Source organism: Gossypium hirsutum, chromosome A01 (genome assembly GCF_007990345.1).
Source record: "Gossypium hirsutum isolate 1008001.06 chromosome A01, Gossypium_hirsutum_v2.1, whole genome shotgun sequence".
In the NCBI taxonomy this organism is placed as follows: domain Eukaryota; kingdom Viridiplantae; phylum Streptophyta; class Magnoliopsida; order Malvales; family Malvaceae; genus Gossypium; species Gossypium hirsutum.
Genome location: NC_053424.1, coordinates 34,540,967 through 34,561,020, shown reverse-complemented (window position 1 = coordinate 34,561,020; position 20,054 = coordinate 34,540,967). Strand labels below are relative to the sequence as shown.

The 20,054-nt window shown below is 38.3% G+C and overlaps 1 protein-coding gene across 1 annotated transcript; it reads right to left on the bottom strand.

Annotated features, from left to right (window-relative positions):
- Window positions 1-519: 519 nt before the first annotated feature.
- On the bottom strand, window positions 520-18,740 carry LOC107917357 (uncharacterized). Its single transcript, XM_016846715.1, has 4 exons — window positions 18,543-18,740; window positions 17,779-18,028; window positions 765-1,550; window positions 520-686 (listed from the first exon to the last, which is right to left on the bottom strand). Exons 1-4 carry the CDS (start codon window positions 18,738-18,740, stop codon window positions 520-522), a joined length of 1,401 nt encoding a protein of 466 aa, XP_016702204.1.
- Between the last annotated feature and the right edge of the window lie 1,314 nt (window positions 18,741-20,054).

Here is a 20,054-nt window from a genome sequence, read left to right as displayed (position 1 = left end):
TAGAGCGTTCCCCTTTTAACATTTCACAATACACCCACTTTGAAGTGTCTGTTATTCATAACTATATATACATTTGTTATTCATAACTATATATACATTTGAGTAGTTGTAAAAGGCAGATTCATTCAAGATTCAAGGAATGCTACTAGTTATCCATTACTAATACAACCTAAATAATTCATCAAAAAATTGAAGATACAATATTCAGTCAAATTTATCCAACTCATTCATTGACTGCTCACATGATTTAAGATTTAAGCATCAAATGTAACAAAAAAATTTAAACACATTTGCATTAACCACGAATAAACCTTGCATGTTTCAAAAAAAAATTGAAATGTGGGTGTATTCCCAAAACCCATATGCATTCCCCCAAACTTAAAGTTTGTATTGTCCCCAATACACTAAAATTAAAATGCAATGACAATAAAAATGTAACGATAATGTGCACTAATAAAATGAAAATTATAGCTACATACAATACATGAATGCTACAACTAAAAATTAAAATAAACTAACTCAGTATTCATCGGCCATCAATGTGGTTGCATGATGTTTCTTCTTCCTCCTCTTTTTCTCCTTCTTTTTTAGCTTTTTATCTTTAGAGTACTTTCTCTTCTTTTTTTTAGGCTTCGCACGATCCTCGGATTTCTCCTCAGTTTCTGGCATAGCCTCGGCATTATCGGCTGCTTATTGTGTAGGAAGGGTCACATTGAGTAGTTTAGTATATACCACTATCGTCAATGAGTTGTGGTGCTCCTCACTGGTTACCTCTGTAGCTTCTGCTGGTCTAGCTCCATCTCGCTCCAGATTATTAGTAGTTGCACCCACAAACTCGGATGCATTGACAATGTCCTCAACAGATTCTTTCTTAGTAGCTTCTGTCTTAGTATTTTCTTCCTCGGCCTTCTTGTTCACAACTTCAACACAGACGTCCTCCTCTTCCACCGTAACTTCCTCCTCAACAGCAGGTGCTTCTTGACCAGTAATGAAGTCACCTTCGACCAGGCTATCAATCCATCGCATGCACTCCTCAACATTCATTGAGCCTTCTTCTTTTTTAACATCAGAGGTGTGCACAATAAAAGGGGATGCCACTGATCTATCTTGGTCCCCTAGGTTATCTTCCTTGGAAGAGGGTTCATACTCTTGGATAATCGGTGGGAACACTTGAAATTTTAGGAGTGGGGTCAGGCATAACTGACATAATATGGCTACAATAGAGTTGTTATAGGCCTTGGTATAAGCGTAGAAAAAATTTTGTGATCTATCCATATCCTCTATTGTCGTGACAAGCATGATCTGGTTATTGCTAATAGAATTGGCCAACTTCTCGATATCCTTCATTTTGTGTAACAATGATATCTCTATAATCAGGTTCATTCCTTTGGTCTCTGCCTTAGTTTTGCCCTTCTTTGTTTTGTTGGTTTCTGCCTCCTTCATTGTTGGTATATCTTTGCCACGAGTCATTCTTTTAATAGATGCTTCATTGATCGGATCCTTATTTTCTAATACTTCTTCATCATCACGGAGGGCACGATCCCTTTTTGCTGGCACAATAGCATCACCAATGATGGGAAAACCAAAATTCCATTTTGCCGTCCAGTGCAGTCAGCAATTTCCTGGTGGAGTATTGTACTGACATCAATCTTTCTACCCTTGACAGTAAAATGTATAAGGCACATTCTATCGAGGTTGACTATGGTGTTATGAATGGGTGGCAGTAACCTGCAGCTGACAAAATGAAACCAGATTTTTCTTTGTAATGTTAGGAAGCGGCGGTGCATCGTATAATTCTTTTGATGTGAACCCATCCACAATGTTCTTTCGACACATAAATCCCACACCAACAAGTCCCTTTTGTCATCTGTGGTATCCTCAATAAACTTGGAGTGTTCATCGATATCCACCTTAGTGTTGTACAACTCATTAATTTTTGTAGCATTCCATGGGATTAAACATTCTCGAACAAAGATAAACTCTAACTCATGGTCATAAAGGTTAGTGTAAAACTCATGTACCAATGAAAGAGAATAGCTTCTAGGATGCGTGCAGAAAGTTTCCCACTTCAACTTAGAGATGGTTTTGGAAACTTGTTTACCGAAGTCTTGCTATTGCAAAAGAAGAATGCCCTGTTCTAGGAGGAAGTTTCACTTTAAGATGTTGTTTTGAAATCGGTCATTGGCCACTTTCGTTGAAAAGATCACCGGTTCATTTTTCTCTATTGGCATGGAGATTTTGACTCCAAACTGCAGTTGCAGAGGATGAGTGTTCAATAGGCTTGGTGGCTTTCTTGACTAATCCTCTCGTTTTTGCCATATTTTGTTTGTTTTGTGGAGTGAAGATGATTTGAAAGTGTAAAGGTACGAACTTGGGGAAGAAAAAGTGAATAAAAATGGTTGCTTAGGTATTTCACAGTCAGCACAGTGAATAGGGGTTTATAGTGAGTAAAAGAAGATGGAAAGACATGATTTTTTGAAGGGAAATAAAGTTGGTGGGAATAATTACATCCAATGAGGATTGCACCCGCTCAAACAGATCAGACGGCTAGGTGACTTTTGATTAAACGATGGGATCTTAAATTTCTGATCTATCCTTATTCTTGCTGAGTCAGAAGTGACAGTATAATAGTACGAACTGCATTGACAATAAAGCCTAAGTGCGTTGACAATGGTACCTAATTATTCTAAAAAAGTAAAAAAAAATATAACAATCTTGAACAGAAGCAAAAATAAAATAAAATTACGTAGTAATAAATTGCAGAGAAAAAAATTAAAATTGTTCGACCAATTTAATGGTAGGCCTTCTTTTGATCAATATTCCTAAGATAATGTTTCAATCGTTGACCATTCACTTTGAATTGGTGTCCATCATGTAAATCTTTGATTATGACTGCACCATGAGGAGATACTTCGATAACTTCGAAAGGTCCAGACCAACGTGAGCGCAATTTACCCGGGTGCAGTTTTAGTTTAGAATTGAATAATAAAACTTGCTGACCCACTATAAATTATCGTTGAAAATTAATTCTATCATGCCATCGTTTCATCTTTTCCTTGTAAATTGTAGTGTTTTGATAGGCATTTCACCTATTCTTCTCCAAATAAGTGATATCTAAAAGCCTTTTCTTTCTAGCAGCTTCATAGTCCATGTTCACTTACTTAATTGCCCATATTGCTTTGTGTTCCATTTCAACTGGCAATTGACATGCTTTCCTAAAAACCAATTGATATGGCGACATCCCTAATGGTGTTTTGTATGCTATTCGCAATGCCCATAAAGCGTCATCCAGTCTAGAAGACCAATCTTTCCTCGAAGGGTTCACAACCTTCACAAGTATGGTTTTAATTTGTCTATTTGACACTTCGGCTTATGCATTAGTTTGCGAATGATAAGTAGTGGCCATCTATGATTAACTTTATATCTCTTCAGCACGGTTGCCACTTGGTTGCAATGAAAGTGTATACCCTGATCACTAATCAATGCCTATGGTGTGCGAAAGCGGGTGAGTATATACTTGTGAAAAAATTTAAGCATTGTCTTTGCATCATCCTTTGGGAATGCAACAGCTTCAACTCACTTCGAGACATAGTCAACAGCTACTAATATATAAAGATTTCCAAATAAACTTGGAAAAGGTTCCATAAAATCCATACCCTAAACATCAAACAATTCAACCTCCATAATTGGCTGCTGTAACATTTCATTGCGTCGGGATATAGAACCAGTGCGCTGACATCTATCGCATTGATTCACAAAATTGTGGGTGTCTTTGATTAATGAAAACCAGAAGAATCCCGATTAGAGAACTTTAGTAGCAGTACGCATGTCATCGAAATGACCGCCATAAGGAGTATCATGACAATGCTTCAGAATTGAAAGCATATCCTTTTCTGAAACACAACGTTGAATAATGTTGTCATTGCATACCTTGAATAAATATGGTTCGTTCCAATGATACTTCACTGCTTCACGAAGACAAATGGTTTGTAACTTGATTTTTTGAACCTTTGCAGTCTTTTATCTTGATGTCGAATTCTTACAGCAGTAAGATCCAGTGTATCAATCTAGGTTTTGCATCATTCTTCACAAAAAGATATCTCAACGCTGAATGATCGATAAATACAATAATCTTTGCATCGACAATATAAGAACGAATCTTGTCAAAAGCAAAGGCTACAGCTAACAATTCTTTCTCTGTAGTGGTATAATTGATTTGAGCCTCTGTAAGAGTTTTGCTAGCATAATAGATGGCGTGAAATATTTTTCCCTTGCGTTGTCCTAGAACAACACCCATAGCAAAGTCACTTACATCGCACATAACTTCAAAAAGGTTGAGACCAATCTAGTGCAACAATAATGGGTGCATTTACTAGCTACTTCTTTAATTGAATGAATGTATCCAAACATGTATCGTCAAAGAAGAATTTTCAATTCTGTTCTAGCAATAAGCATAAGGACCTTGCAATTTTTGAGAAATCTCTAATAAATCTTCTGTAAAAGCCCACATGCCCAAGAAAACTGAAGATACCTTTCACATTTGTCGGTGGAGGTAATTTCTCAATGATTTCCACTTTAGCTTTGTCTACTTCAATGCCTTGATGAGAGATACGATGGCCTAACACAATGCCTTCAGTTGCTATGAAATGACATTTTGCCCAATTTAAAACAAGATGTGTGTTTTCACATCGTTGCAATACTTTATCCAAATTGTCAGCAAAATGATCAAAATCATTCCTATAGACTTAGAAATCATCCATAAAAACCTCTAAAGAATCTTCAATCATATCTAAGAATATTGCCATCATGCACCTTTGAAATGTGGCTGGTGCGTTGCAAAGACCAAAAGGCATACGGTGAAAAGAAAAAGTACCAAAGAGACAGGTCAAAGTTGTTTTCTCTTGATCTTCCGGTGCAATCGCAAATTGATTGTATCCAAAATAGCTGTCTAAGAAATAGTAATAGGCTTTTCTAGCAAGCTATCCAACATTTGGTCAATGAAAAGAAGTGGGAAGTGGTCCTTCCTTGTGGCAGCATTAAGTTTAAGATAATCCATACAGACTCGCCATCCTGTAGGAATGCGTGTAGAAATTAATTCATCTTTGTCATTGCTAACCACAGTGATGCCACTCTTTTTAGGAACGCATTGCACTGGACTTACCCAATTGCTATCAGAAATAGGATAAATAATTCCAGCATCAAGCCACTTTATAATTTCTTTCTTACCAACTTCCTTCATTTTCTCGTTTAATATTCTTTGTTGCTTAATCAATTGCTTGCCTTCATCTTTCAACTTGATCTTGTACATGTAAAAAGATGGCCTAATGCTTCAGATATCGACAATACTCCAAGCAATAGCTCATTTATGTTGCTTAAGAATATCGACCAATTTCTCTTCTTGAGTGACATCCAGTGTTGCGGAGACTAACTGGGAGAGTATTGTTATCACTAAGAAAGACGTATTTAAGATGAGTAGGTAATGGTTTCAATTCTAGAGTAGGAGCTTCATCAATAGATGAATTAAAAATTGGAGCTATTTTGTTAGCCAAATCTAAGGATTAAATCTGCTATCCATGCCTGAGTATAATATGATTAGCGTCAACCCTATTGTCACAATTATCTAAGAATTCATCATCAAATGTCACGGAAAACTCCTCAGAAAGTATTGTGCTTTGGTCGTTGAATTCTTCTACATTTAAATCATCGAGCACATCGACAATATGGCATTATTTTTTGTCATTGCATTGGATAGATTTGAAAATACTGAAGGTAAAGTGCTCATCGTTAAGTTGCATGGTCAGTTCACCTTTGTAAACATCAATAAGAGTTCGTTCTGTGGCTAAAAATGGTCATCCTAAGATTATGGGAACCTTCTTGTCTTCCTCGTAGTCATGTATAATAAAATCAATTGGAAAAATGAATTTATCCACATGAACTAAGACATCTTTAATTTTCCCTTTAGATTGAGCCAAGGATCGATCAACTAGTTGCAATGTCACAGTAGAAGTTTCATGTGACCAATTCCCAACTTTTTGAAAGTAGATAGTGACGTTAAGTTGATGCTAGCTCCCAAGTGGCATAAGGCCTTTGCCCAAATAATGGTTGCCAATGGAACATGGGATAGTAAAGCTCCCAAGATCTTTCATTTTGAGGGGCAACTTATTTGTCAGAACAACACTACAACCCTTTGTGAGTGCAATAGTTTCTATATCACTGAGCTTCTTTTTCTTGGACAAGAGCTCCTTCATAAATTTCACATTATTTGGAATTTGCACAAGAGCATCGATTAAAGGAATGTTAACCTGAAGTTGCTTTAATGTGTTTAGGAACTATTGGTACTACTTCCCATGCTCATTCTCCCCGAATCTTTGTGAAAAAGGTAATGGTAGAGATACATATTGTAACACCCCATGCCCGAGACCGTTGCCGGAGTCGAACACGAGGTGCTGACCGACTTAATTCATTTACTTGCACAGTTCATTTTAAAAATTTCCAAATAGCTGGCTAACTGTGTCACTGTCACCTTAAAAATCATATCTTGAGTTCCACAACTCAAAAATTAGTTTCGTGATTTTCCCCTGAAACTAGACTCATATATGCATCTACAAATTTTTTTCTATAATTTTTGGTTGGGCCAATTAGTACTGTTTATTAGTTAAAGTCTAACATGTTACAGGGATCGACTACACTGACCTTCGCGCATTACGACTTGGATATCTCCCTGTACAGGGCTTCAATACTGATGCTGTTTGTTTCTATAGAAACGAGACTCAAAGAGGAATCTATACATATATGGAATGACTCCTAATTCTCTCTGGTTAATTTATAATGAATTTCCAAAGTCGGAATAGGGAATCCAGAAACCGTTCTAGCCCTGTTTCACGAAAACCTAAATATCTCTTAACATACAACTCATATGACCGTTTCGTTTCTTCCATATGAAAGTAGATTCATCAAGGTTCATTTACATAATTTATTCACTATTTAATTCCAATCCTACTATTTTTAGTGATTTTTCACATCCACATCGCTGCTGCTGTCAGCATCTGCCTTTAAGGTAGACTTTACCTATTTCATAGTTTCCATGATTCAATTAGCCCTTTTTTTGCATACATAGCACCAAGTATAATCATGATTAACCATTCCAATGGCTAATCGTTTCCAAACAATTCCATACCTCTTAGTGATCAACATACAAAACGATTATAGTACTATGCTAAAAACGTATATAAGCCATTTTCGCATGGCTATCCAAATTTACACAAAATCCATGGGTACATGACCAACAACAAGAAGGGTAGTCCTATACATGCCATTTCAAAGTTCAACCAAAATTGTACCAAAAGGGGGCTTTGATAGTGTGGGAGACTTCGACTTCCAAAAATCTCGAGTCCGATAGCTGACGAGCCAAAATCTATAAAACAGAGAAACAAAGAAACGGAGTAAGCAATTTATGCTTAGTAAGTTTTGAGCAAGGGATTCCAGCACAACAAAAGTATAGCATTCATATAGCTAAACGGATAATTTCATATGCACAAATTCTCAATATCATACTTACTTCACATTACCAACCCTTATGTTCATACACAAAAGATCAACTTAGCCAAAGGCCGGTAGCTCATTTATTGACTGAGCGAATACAGATTTGTAAGGGATCAACTAATTCAAAGCACACACGAAACATACCTCATCGCTGGGATTTTACGAGCGTATTAATTTAAATTTTTACAGCAAGATCGCTCATTCCCAAATCAAGCATCTTCGGGGTTTAGCCGGATATAACCACTCGCACAAGGCCTTCGGGTCTTACCCCGGATATGGTCACTAGCATAAATGCCTTCGGGACTTAGCCCGGATATAGTCGCTAGCACAAATGCCTTCGGATCTTAGTCCGGATGTAGTCGCTTAGCACAAAACCCTTCAGGACTTAGCCCGAATATCATTTGAGTAACCATGCACATATATCAATAAATCATGACACATTCATATTTCATTTTCATTACCAAAGCTCAAACACAAGACACTTATCACATTTACAATTTCGGCTCAATAGCCACATACAAGAGCATGATTTTGATTTACTTAAGACATAATCTAATCAAATCATAATTTAAGTCCCAGTACTCGAAAACTTACCTCGGATGTTGTCGAATGATTCCGATGGCTATTCGACCACTTTTTCCTTCCCTTTATCGGATTTAGTTCCCCTTTGCTCTTGAGCTTAATTTAACAAATAAATTAATTTAATCATTTGAGCATCGAAAAGAGGAACTCAAGGTACTTGGCCCACATATATTCATTAGACATTAAAGTCACATATGTACGGAATCATGAATCAAACTCAACAAATTAGTTAATACTCTCCTTAGCCGAATTTTCTAAGTCAAGATAAAGCCTTCAATATGCTTACCTATGGCCGAACAACACATCAACCTATGTACTCATTCATGTGGCCGATTATGCATGTCTATGTTGAGGCCAATTATATACTCAATACCACACACAAATGGCATACCTTTTACTAACTAATGCATTACATATTATAACTCAATACGCATCCATCATGTACTCCATAACCGAAACACCATCATATGTAAATATATACCTTGAGATATTGTATATGTCATACCAATACGTCATGTGCAAACATATATATATATGTGCAAGAGCCGAATCTCAAAGTTGATTATAACTAAACATGAACATAAATCCAAAACACAAATCTTACCTACCATGCAATAAGCATAAATCATACTTATGGATATACCATGGCCGAATACATCACAACACCATACCATTTCAATTTTGGTCATGGTTAAACAAAGAACTTAATGTCTCACTCAAAAATTCTAAAAAGAAAATCCAAGAGTCATCAATCCACCATCACATGTATCATTAACAAGCTTCATATTTAGCATGCAATGGCATTAACACAAAATCCACCTAGGCCGAATATCATCCCCATGACATAGCAAATATTTGAACCATGGGCTAATTAGAACTCAAGCTAGAAACTAAAAACATGCATGAATCTCATGGCACAACCTCAAACATACCTTAATCTAGATACAAGTATGGCCAAACCTCCTCCTAATCCTCTTCCCAACCAAACATGAAGCAAGAACTCCTTCCTCCTTCTTTAGAATTTTCGGCCAAAAGAAATGAAAAAAAGGATGAACAAATTTTTTTTTCTTTTCTTCAACTCACGGTAATGGGGGGGGGGAACACTCACACACATTCTTTCTTTGTTTTCCATTTCTTTATTACCCATATTCCTTATTTTATTTTTCTTAACATACCTCACTAACATAACATGTTTGTGACATGTTTCCACTCATAGCATGGCCGGCCACTACTAATTAGGGGGGAATTTGACATGCAAGTCCTCCCTTTTTATTACATGCACTATTAGATCCTTATAGATTGGCCTCTCACATTTCAAAAGTGTCACACAAGTCCTACTAACTAAATTCACATGCAATCGACTAAATCGAAGCTTGAAATTTTCACACATTCATAATTACATATTCTAGACAATAAATATCACATTCAAACATTTCGATGACTCGGTTTAGCGGTCCCGAAACCACTTCCCCACTTAAGAAATTTTGGGCTGTCACAACTCTCCTCCACTTAAGAAATTTTCGTCCCCGAAAATCTTACCGGTAAATAAGTTTGGGTATCGTTCTTTCATGGCATTCTCGGTTTCCCAAGTAGCTTCTTCGACTCCGTGTTTGAGCCATAACACCTTTACTAACGGAACCCTTTTGTTTCGCAACTCTTTCACTTCACGAGCTAGGATACGAATCGGTTCTTCTTCATAACTCAAGTCAGATTGAATTTCAACTTCTGATGGATTAATCACGTGTGACGGATCGGATCTATAACGTCGAAGCATCGAAACATGAAAGACGTCGTGAATCTTTTCAAGTTCAGGGGGCAAAATCAATCTATACGCAACTGGACCAACTCGTTCGGAGATTTCGTACGGCCCAATGAATCTCGGGCTCAACTTGCCCTTACGGCCAAATCTGAGTATGTTTTTCCAAGGCGAAACTTTAAGAAACACTTTATCTCCCACCTGATATTCAATGTCTTTTCGTTTCAAATCCGCATACGATTTCTGACGATCTGTGGCTGCCTTCAGACTTTCATGGATTACCTTTACTTTCTATTCGGCATCTTTAATCAAATCAACTCCGAAAATTTTACTTTCACCGAGCTCGGTCCAAAACAATGGTGTATGGCATTTACGACCGTACAAAGCCTCGTAAGGTGCCATCTTAATACTTGATTGAAAACTATTATTGTAAGCGAATTCAATCAAAGGCAAATACCGTTCCCATGAACCACTGAACTCGAGGATGCAACATCTCAACATATCCTCAAGTATCTGAATTATCCGCTCGGATTGACCATCGGTTTGGGGGTGAAAAGCAGTGCTAAAATGCAGCTTGGTACCCAAAGCTTCTTGCAATTTCTTCCAAAATCGTGAGGTGAATCTCGGGTCTCTATCCGACACGATAGAAATAGGTACCCCGTGTAATCTCACAATCTAAGAAACATACAATTCAGCTAGTTTATCCATTGAAAAATCCGTGCGTACGGGGATAAAATGAGCTGACTTAGTCAATCTATCAACGACGACCCAAATCGCATCTTTCTTACTTGCCGACACTGGCAACCCAGATACAAAATCCATCGTGACTCGTTCCCATTTCCATTCAGGTATCATGATCGGCTGAAGCAAACCCGTGGGCACTTGATGTTCCGCCTTCACTTGCTGACATACTAAGCACTTCGAAACAAAGTCGAAAATGTCTCGTTTCATACCATACCACCAAAACTGACGTCTTAGGTCGTTGTACATTTTCGTACTCCCCGGGTGGATTGATATTCGGCTACAATGAGCTTCATTCAGAATCATCGAAATAAGTTCTGAATTTCTTGGAACACACAAACGATTCTTGAACCTCAAACAATCGTCATCATCAATTTGAAATTCAGATTCCATATTCGGAACATATTCAGCCCATTTTGCAACCAATTCATCGTCGACTTTCTGAGCTTCACGAATTTGATGAATCAATAATGGTTTGGCCTTTAATTCAGCTACTAACACATTGTCGGGTAGAACAGACAAGTGTACATTCATCGCTCGTAAAGCAAACAGTGATTTCCGGCTTAAGGCGTCCGCAACCACATTAGCCTTTCCCGGGTGATAATCAATGACAAGCTCATAATCTTTCAACAACTCAAGCCAACGCCTTTGTCGCAGATTCAAGTCTCTTTGAGTCATCAAATATTTGAGACTTTTGTGATCCGAAAATACATGGCACTTCTCACCAAATAAGTAATGTCGCCATATTTCAAAGCGAATATGATGGCAGCTAATTTGAGATCATAGGTCGGATAATTTTTCTCATGTGGCTTTAATTGTCTCGACGCATAGGCCACAACTCGACCTTCTTGCATCAATACGCAACCCAACCCAAGTAGGGAGGCATCACTATAATGACAAACTCTTTGCCGGATTCGGGCTGCACTAGTACTGGAGCTTCCGTCAAATGAGTTTTCAATTGATCGAAACTTTTCTGACACTTTTCTGTCCATTCAAACTTAACATCTTTCTGAAGCAATTTCGTTATTGGTGTGGCTATCATCGAGAAACCTTTTACAAACCATCGGTAGTAACCGGCAAGTCCCAAAAAGCTCCGAACCTCAGTAATATTTCTTGGAGGCTTCCAGTTAAGTATGGCTGAAATTTTGCTCGGGTCAACTCGAATACCCGATGCGGGTACCACATGACCCAAGAAGCTAACCTCTCTTAACCAGAACTCACACTTACTGAACTTAGCATATAACTGCTTATCCCGCAAAATTTGCAACACTAATCTCAGGTGCTCAGCATGTTCGGTCTCATCTCTTGAATAGACCAAGATGTCATCAATGAACACAACTACGAACCGGTCCAAATACTGTCTGAAGATCCGATTCATCAAATCCATAAATACCGCAGGGGCATTAGTGAGCCCGAACGGCATCACTAAGAACTTGTAGTGACCGTACCTCGTTCTGAAAGCAGTTTTGGGTACGTCCGAATCTCGAATCCGCAACTGATAATAACCCGATCTCAAATCTATCTTTGAAAACACTGAGGCTCCCTTTAGTTGACCAAACAAATCATCAATACGCGGTAACGGATATTTATTCTTTATCGTCACTTTATTCAGCTGACGATAGTCAATGCACAACCTCATGGTTCCGTCCTTCTTTTCATAAACAATACTGGTGTACCCCAAGGTGAGAAACTTGGTCGAGCGAAACCTCTATCCGTCAATTCTTGCAACTGAGCTTTCAACTCTTTTAACTCGGTTGGTGCCATACGATACGGAGCTATCGAAATCGGCGTAGTCCCAGGTACAAGCTCAATACCAAACTCTATCTCCCGAACAGGTGGCAAACCCGGTAATTCTTCGAGAAAAACATCCGGGTATTCACAAACCACCGGCACAGATTCGAGTTTTATTTCTAACTCCTTATCATCACGTACATACGCAAGGTATGCTTCGCACCCCTTTCTTACATATTTCTGGGCCAACATTGATGATATTACAGCTGGCAACCCCTTTAAGTCCGTAGACTCAACTCGGATCATCTCGTTATTTGCGCACCTCAAATCCATAGTCTTGCTTTTGCAATTCACAACCGCATCATGCACGGTCAACCAATCCAAACCAAGAATAACATCAAATTCATCAAACGGCAAAAGCATCAAGTCCACTGGAAAACAGGAACCTCGAATTACTAGGGGACATTTCTTACACACTTTGTCGACAAGCACGTAACGACCCAAGGGATTTGACACCCGAATTACAAACTCAGTAGACTCAATAGGTAAAGTCTTACTGGATGCTAAGGTTTCGCATATATAAGAATGAGTAGAACCAGGGTCAATCAAAGCAATCACATTAGTATCAAAGAGAGTAAAAGTACCGGTAATAACATCTGGCGAGGAAGCATCCTCGCGTGCGCGTATAGCATAAGTCCTAGCAGGAGCGCGAGCCTCGGATCTGGTCGTAGCATCTCTAGATCCTCTCTGACCACCACTAGCATTGCCCGTATTTCTAGATGGTCTACCTCGAGCAGTGGTAGCACCCGGTTTCCCACTCTGATTTACATTCTGTTCAGACAACCTCGGGCAATCTTTAATGAAGTGGTCAACTGATCCGCACTTGTAACAGGAGCGGTCATGGAATCTACAACTCCCCGAATGCCATTTACCGCAATATCGACATTCCGTTCTGTCTCGACGATCATTTCCAACACTGGCGACCGAAGTGACTCGTGTGCTCACAAGGGGTCGATCGCGATCTCGTCTAGAGAAACCCGAAGTGTCCTTAGACCGGCCTAAGTCATCTCTAAATTTCTTCGATGACTGTGGGAAGGGCTTCCCCGAAGACCTCTTACAAAACTCCTTTGCTCCCATATCAGCTTTTCTTTTCTCCATACTTAGCTCCTCAGCTTTACAAGCTCGCTCAACAAGTGCCACAAATTCTCGGATTTCCAAGATGCCAACATACAGCTTTATATCATCATTTAGTCCATCCTCGAAACATTTACACATCACAACTTCTGAAGAAATGCATTCTCGCGCATACCGGTTAAGCCTCACAAATTTTTGTTCATAGTCGGTAACCGACATGGAACCTTGTTTGAGTTCAAGAAATTCCTTCCGTTTTTGGTCAATGAATCTCTGACTGATATGCTTTTTCCGAAACTCGGTTTGGAAAAACTCCCAAGTTACTTGCTCTCTAGGCACAACAGAAGTCAACGTATTCCACCAATAGTAGGCAGAATCACGTAGCAAGGAGATAGTACACTTTAGGCACTCATCGGGTGTGCAAGATAGCTCGTCGAGTACCCGGATACTGTTGTCCAACCAAAATTCAGCTTGCTCGGCATCATCGTTGTCCGTAGCTTTAAATTCAGTAGCCCCGTGTTTTCAGATTCTGTCAACTGGGGGCTTATTTGACCTTATTTGGTCAGTTGCCGGAGGTATTGTAGGTGCAGGGGTGGCATTAGTCGGGAATGGAGGTTGTGGACAGCCGTATTAGTTCGAATGTATTGGTTGAACCAATCATTCATTACGCTATAGAAAGCTTGTCTAGCTTCGTCATTTGGATTACTAGCAATCGGTTGAGAGTCCGCCGGAGCTGTCCCTTGTGTGGGAGCATGCGCCACACTCTTAAGATCATCAGCTACCGCTCGGTCGGGATCGGGATCCATTACTATAAATAAACACATTTTCAATTGTCAGAAATCACCACACTATCAAATAATCACAAAATGGCATGTATAGCTAGACCCAAACGTATTACGGTAGTCCTAGAATCGACTAAACCGTAGCTCTGATACCAATGAAATTGTAACACCTGTGCCCGAGACCGTTGCCGGAGTCGAACACGAGGTGCTGACCGACTTAATTTATTTACTTGCACAGTTCATTTTAAAAATTTCCAGACAGTTGGCTAACTGTGTCACTCTCACCTTAAAAATCATATCTTGAGTTCCACAACTCGAAAATTAGTTTCGTGATTTTTCCCTGAAACTAGACTCATATATGCATCTACAAATTTTTTTCTATAATTTTTGGTTGGGCCAATTAGTACAGTTTATTAGTTAAATTCTCCCATGTTACAGGGATCAACTACACTGACCTTCGTGCATTACGACTTGGATATCTCCCTGTACAAGGCTTCAATACTGATGCTGTTTGTTTCTATAGAAACTAGACTCAAAGAGGAATCTATAAATATATGGCATGACTCCTAATTGTCTCTGGTTAATTTATAATGAATTTCCAAAGTCGGAACAGGGAATCCAGAAACCGTTCTGGCCCTGTTTCACGAAAACCTAAATATCTCTTAACATACAACTCATATGACCGTTTCGTTTCTTCCATATGAAATTAGATTCATCAAGGTTCATTTACATAATTTATTCACTATTTAATTCCATTCCTAATATTTTTAGTGATTTTTCACATCCACATCGCTGCTGCTGTCAGCATCTGCCTTTAAGGTAGACTTTACCTATTTCATAGTTTCCATGATTCAATTAGCCCTTTTTTTGCATATATAGCACCAAGTATAATCATGATTAACCATTCCAATGGCTAATCGTTTCCAAACATTTCCATACCTCTTAGTGATCAACATACAAAACGATTATAGTACTATGCTAAAAATGTATATAAGCCATTTTCGCATGGCTATCCAAATTTACACAAAATCCATGGGTACATGACCAACAACAAGAAGGGTAGTCCTATACATGCCATTTCAAAGTTCAACCAAAATTGTACCAAAAGGGGGCTTTGATAGTGTGGGAGACTTCGACTTCCAAAAATCTCGAGTCCGATAGCTGACGAGCCAAAATCTATAAAACAGAGAAACAAAGAAACGGAGGAAGCAATTTATGCTTAGTAAGTTTTGAGCAAGGGATTCCAGCACAACAAAAGTATAGCATTCATATAGCTAAACGGATAATTTCATATGCACAAATTCTCAATATCATACTTACTTCACATTACCAACCCTTATGTTCATACACAAAAGATCAACTTAGCCAAAGGCCGGTAGCTCATTTATCGACTGAGCGAATACAGATTTGTAAGGGATCAACTAATTCAAAGCACACACGAAACATACCTCATCGCTGGGATTTTACGAGCGTATTAATTTAAATTTTTACAGCAAGATCGCTCATTCCCAAATCAAGCATCTTCGGGGTTTAGCCAGATATAACCACTCGCACAAGGCCTTCGGGTCTTAACCCGGATATGGTCACTAGCATAAATGCCTTCGGGACTTAGCCCGGATATAGTCGCTAGCACAAATGCCTTCGGATCTTAGTCCGGATGTAGTCGCTTAGCACAAAACCCTTTAGGACTTCGCCCGGATATCATTCGAGTAACCATGCACATATATCAATAAATCATGACACATTCATATTTCATTTTCATTACCAAAGCTCAAACACAAGACACTTATCACATTTACAATTTCGGCTCAATAGCCACATACAAGAGCATGATTTTGATTTACTTAAGACATAATCTAATCAAATCATAATTTAAGTCCCATTACTCGAAAACTTACCTCGGATGTTGTCGAATGATTCTGATGGCTATTCGACCACTTTTTCCTTCCCTTTATCGGATTTAGTTCCCCTTTGCTCTTGAGCTTAATTTAACAAATAAATTAATTTAATCATTTGAGCATCGAAAAGAGGAACTCAAGGTACTTGGCCCACATATATTCATTAGACATTAAAGTCACATATGTACGGAATCATGAATCAAACTCAACACATTAGTTAATACTCTCCTTAGCCGAATTTTCTAAGTCAAGATAAAGCCTTCAATATGCTTACCTATGGCCGAACAACACATCAACCTATGTACTCATTCATGTGGCCGATTATGCATGTCTATGTTGAGGCCAATTATATACTCAATACCACACACAAATGGCATACCTTTTACTAACTAATGCATTACATATTATAACTCAATACGCATCCATCATGTACTCCATAACCGAAACACCATCATATGTAAATATATACCTTGAGATATTGTATATGTCATACCAATACGTCATGTGAAACATATATATATATATGTGCAAGAGCTGAATCTCAAAGTTGATTATAACTAAACATGAACATAAATCCAAAACACAAATCTTACCTACCATGCAATAAGCATAAATCATACTTATGGATATACCATGGCCGAATACATCACAACACCATACCATTTCAATTTTGGTCATGGTTAAACAAAGAACTTAATGTCTCACTCAAAAATGCTAAAAAGAAAATCCAAGAGTCATCAATCCACCATCACATGTATCATTAACAAGCTTCATATTTAGCATGCAATGGCATTAACACAAAATCCACCTAGGCCGAATATCATCCCCATGACATAGCAAAGATTTGAACCATGGGCTAATTAGAACTCAAGCTAGCAACTAAAAACATGCATGAATCTCATGGCACAACCTCAAACATACCTTAATCTAGATACAAGTATGGCCAAACCTCCTCCTAATCCTCTTCCCAACCAAACATGAAGCAAGAACTCCTTCCTCCTTCCTTAGAATTTTCGGCCAAAAGAAATGAAAAAAAGGATGAACAAATTTTTTTTCTTTTCTTCAACTCACGACAATGGGGGGGGAACACTCACACACATTCTTTCTTTTTTTTTTCCATTTCTTTATTACCCATACTCCTTATTTTATTTTTCCTAACATACCTCATTAACATAACATGTTTGTGACATGTTTCCACTCATAGCATGGCCGGCCACTACTAATTAGGGGGGAAATTTGACATGCAAGTCCTCCCTTTTTATTACATGCACTATTAGATCCTTATAGATTAGCCTATCACATTTCAAAAGTGTCACACAAGTCCTACTAACTGAATTCACATGCAATCGACTAAATCGAAGCTTGAAATTTTCACACATTCATAATTACATATTCTAGACAATAAATATCACATTCAAACATTTCAGTGACTCGGTTTAGCGGTCCCGAAACCACTTCCCGACTAGGGTCAATTTTGGGCTGTCACACATCTGATTGTGCCGACACCCTTGTTTGCATCAACAGTTTTGAGGGTCGGATATGAGGCATATGAGTGACAGCTTGTGGAACTTCTTTGTCTGGTACATCAACAGGCTCTTCAGATTCAACTTCTTACCAGGGATCACTTTACTAGTATCTTGAGGTGCTACAACACAGTCTGTAGTCGGCTCACCAGTTTGTTTACCACTCCTAAGAGTGATAGCCTTACAGTGTTCTTTGCCTCTCGAACTGGGATTTTCCATGTCACTAGGTAGTGTGACCAGTGGTCGAGTTTTCAGATTTGAAGCAAGTTGTCCTAATTGTTCTTCCAACGCCTGAATAGAAGATGAGTTCCCTTGCACAATAGCTTCTGTGTGAGTCATATGCTATCACATTAAAGCTTTAAGAGCTGCTAACAGGTCAGAAGGAGAAACATGTATGTACTGTTGTCATCAATGTTCTTGACCATGCTGATTCGACATTGAAAAGGGTTGTGGCGACGTCTGATTCTGGTTTATATTCATTTGGCCTGGTTGTGGATGCATCAGAGGGTGATGATTGTAGTTCTATTGTTGTTGATTGTAATTCCCTTGCCTTGGATTATAACTACCCTGAGTAGATATATTCCCATATCGAAATGGTGCAGTATTTTTCTAGAATTCTAAATTCCCCAATGTTGATTGCGTGTAGAATTAGTATAAGAGGTGCCATAAGAATTGTTACGGATGTTACTGACATAAAAGGCATTTTCTGCATATTGTGGACAATCTTCATAGTTGTGGTTATCACTGCAAATCTCACAACAAAAGGTCAGAATATCAACTTGTTGAGCGACTTGTATAGGTGTAACGTCACTAGTCCCTTGCATATTTTTTTTATCATATTTGCAAGAGAAGAAACTTGAGCATTAAGTGCAGATATTGAGTCTAATTCAATAACTCTCAGAGTAGCTTTTGCTTGTGCAGCTCTAGGGATAGGATATTGATAATCATTCTGAGCAATTCTCTCAAGAATTCTAATAACATCATCAAAAGTACAATCCAGCAAAGGACCATTGGCTGATGCGTAGACAAGATTTCTTGTGTGTGAATTCAGCATATTATAGAAAATCTCAATTTGTGTTTCCTGTTGAGTGTCATGCACGGGACAACATCGAAGGAAAGATTTATAACATTCCTATGTGGTGTGAAGATTTTCATCATCCAGCTGATGATAAGCTGTAATATCATTTTGGAGATAAGCATTCATTGTCGGTGGGTTAAATCGAAAAACAAACTGTGTTGCTAGTGCATTCCAAGAAGTAATTGATCTAACAGGCAACCCAAGGAACCAAGTACGAGCTCTTCCTTCTAAGGAATAAGGAAATAATTGCATCTTCAAAGCGTCATTCGGAGCGCCTTGTTGACTAAAGGAAGCACAAATCAATAAAAATGATTTTAGATGTTCTCATGCATCTTTATGTGGCAGTCCAACGTATTGCCCATTAGAATTCAACATTTGGAACATTACTGGCTTGAGTTCAAAATTCCCAGCTTAGATTGCTGGCCTAACAACTGCCGGTTGTAAGTCATCCAAGACAGGTACTACGAAATCTCGTATAGGCCTGTTTTGTATTTGAGTATCTTGCTGGAACGATAGGTCATTAGCATTTTGGTTTTGTATCGGGGGTATGACTGCATTATTTCTTGGCAAAGCCATATTCCATTGTTCTCAACATCTTCTCTAAATAGTTCTTTCAATTTCTAGATCAAAATCGATAATAAAATCCGAATTGCTTCGGGTCATACAACACTAAAAATAAAAACGTGAAAATAAAGGCAAAAAGAAAACAAGTTAGTAACAACTAAATATTATGAAATAAAAATAAACAAAAATAAACATCAAACAAACGCCATCCCCGGCAACAATACCAAAACTTGGTTGGCTGTTTAACGGCACAGCAATAATGTGCAACCGAACACTGTCGATGCAAATATAGTAGGCAAATATGAGTCTGTCGGATATCGATCCCACGAGGATGGTTGTCTTTTATTTATCAATGTTAGTGTAATAAATAGATAAAATGAGATAAACTGTGAGAGTAGTCGTCGAAGCAATAACTTGAAAATAATAAGATAAAATATAATAGTGAGAAACTGGGATCCCCAATGTGAATATTCAACAAAATACTAAGTGCTCACAAGGTAAAAAGGATAGGTGATTGTCGATGCATTAAACTACAATGAATATGTTACCAAGCTTAAATTCTATATTTAATCTAAGACTTAAACATGCACATTAACTACACCTTCCGATGCTAGCAATGGAACACTATTAAGAACAAGTAGATTAAATTCCTCTAATCCTCAAACAACTTTCGTTGTCATGCTTGTTAGCTTGAACTGTTGCTGCGCTTTCCAGTGTTAGTGACTG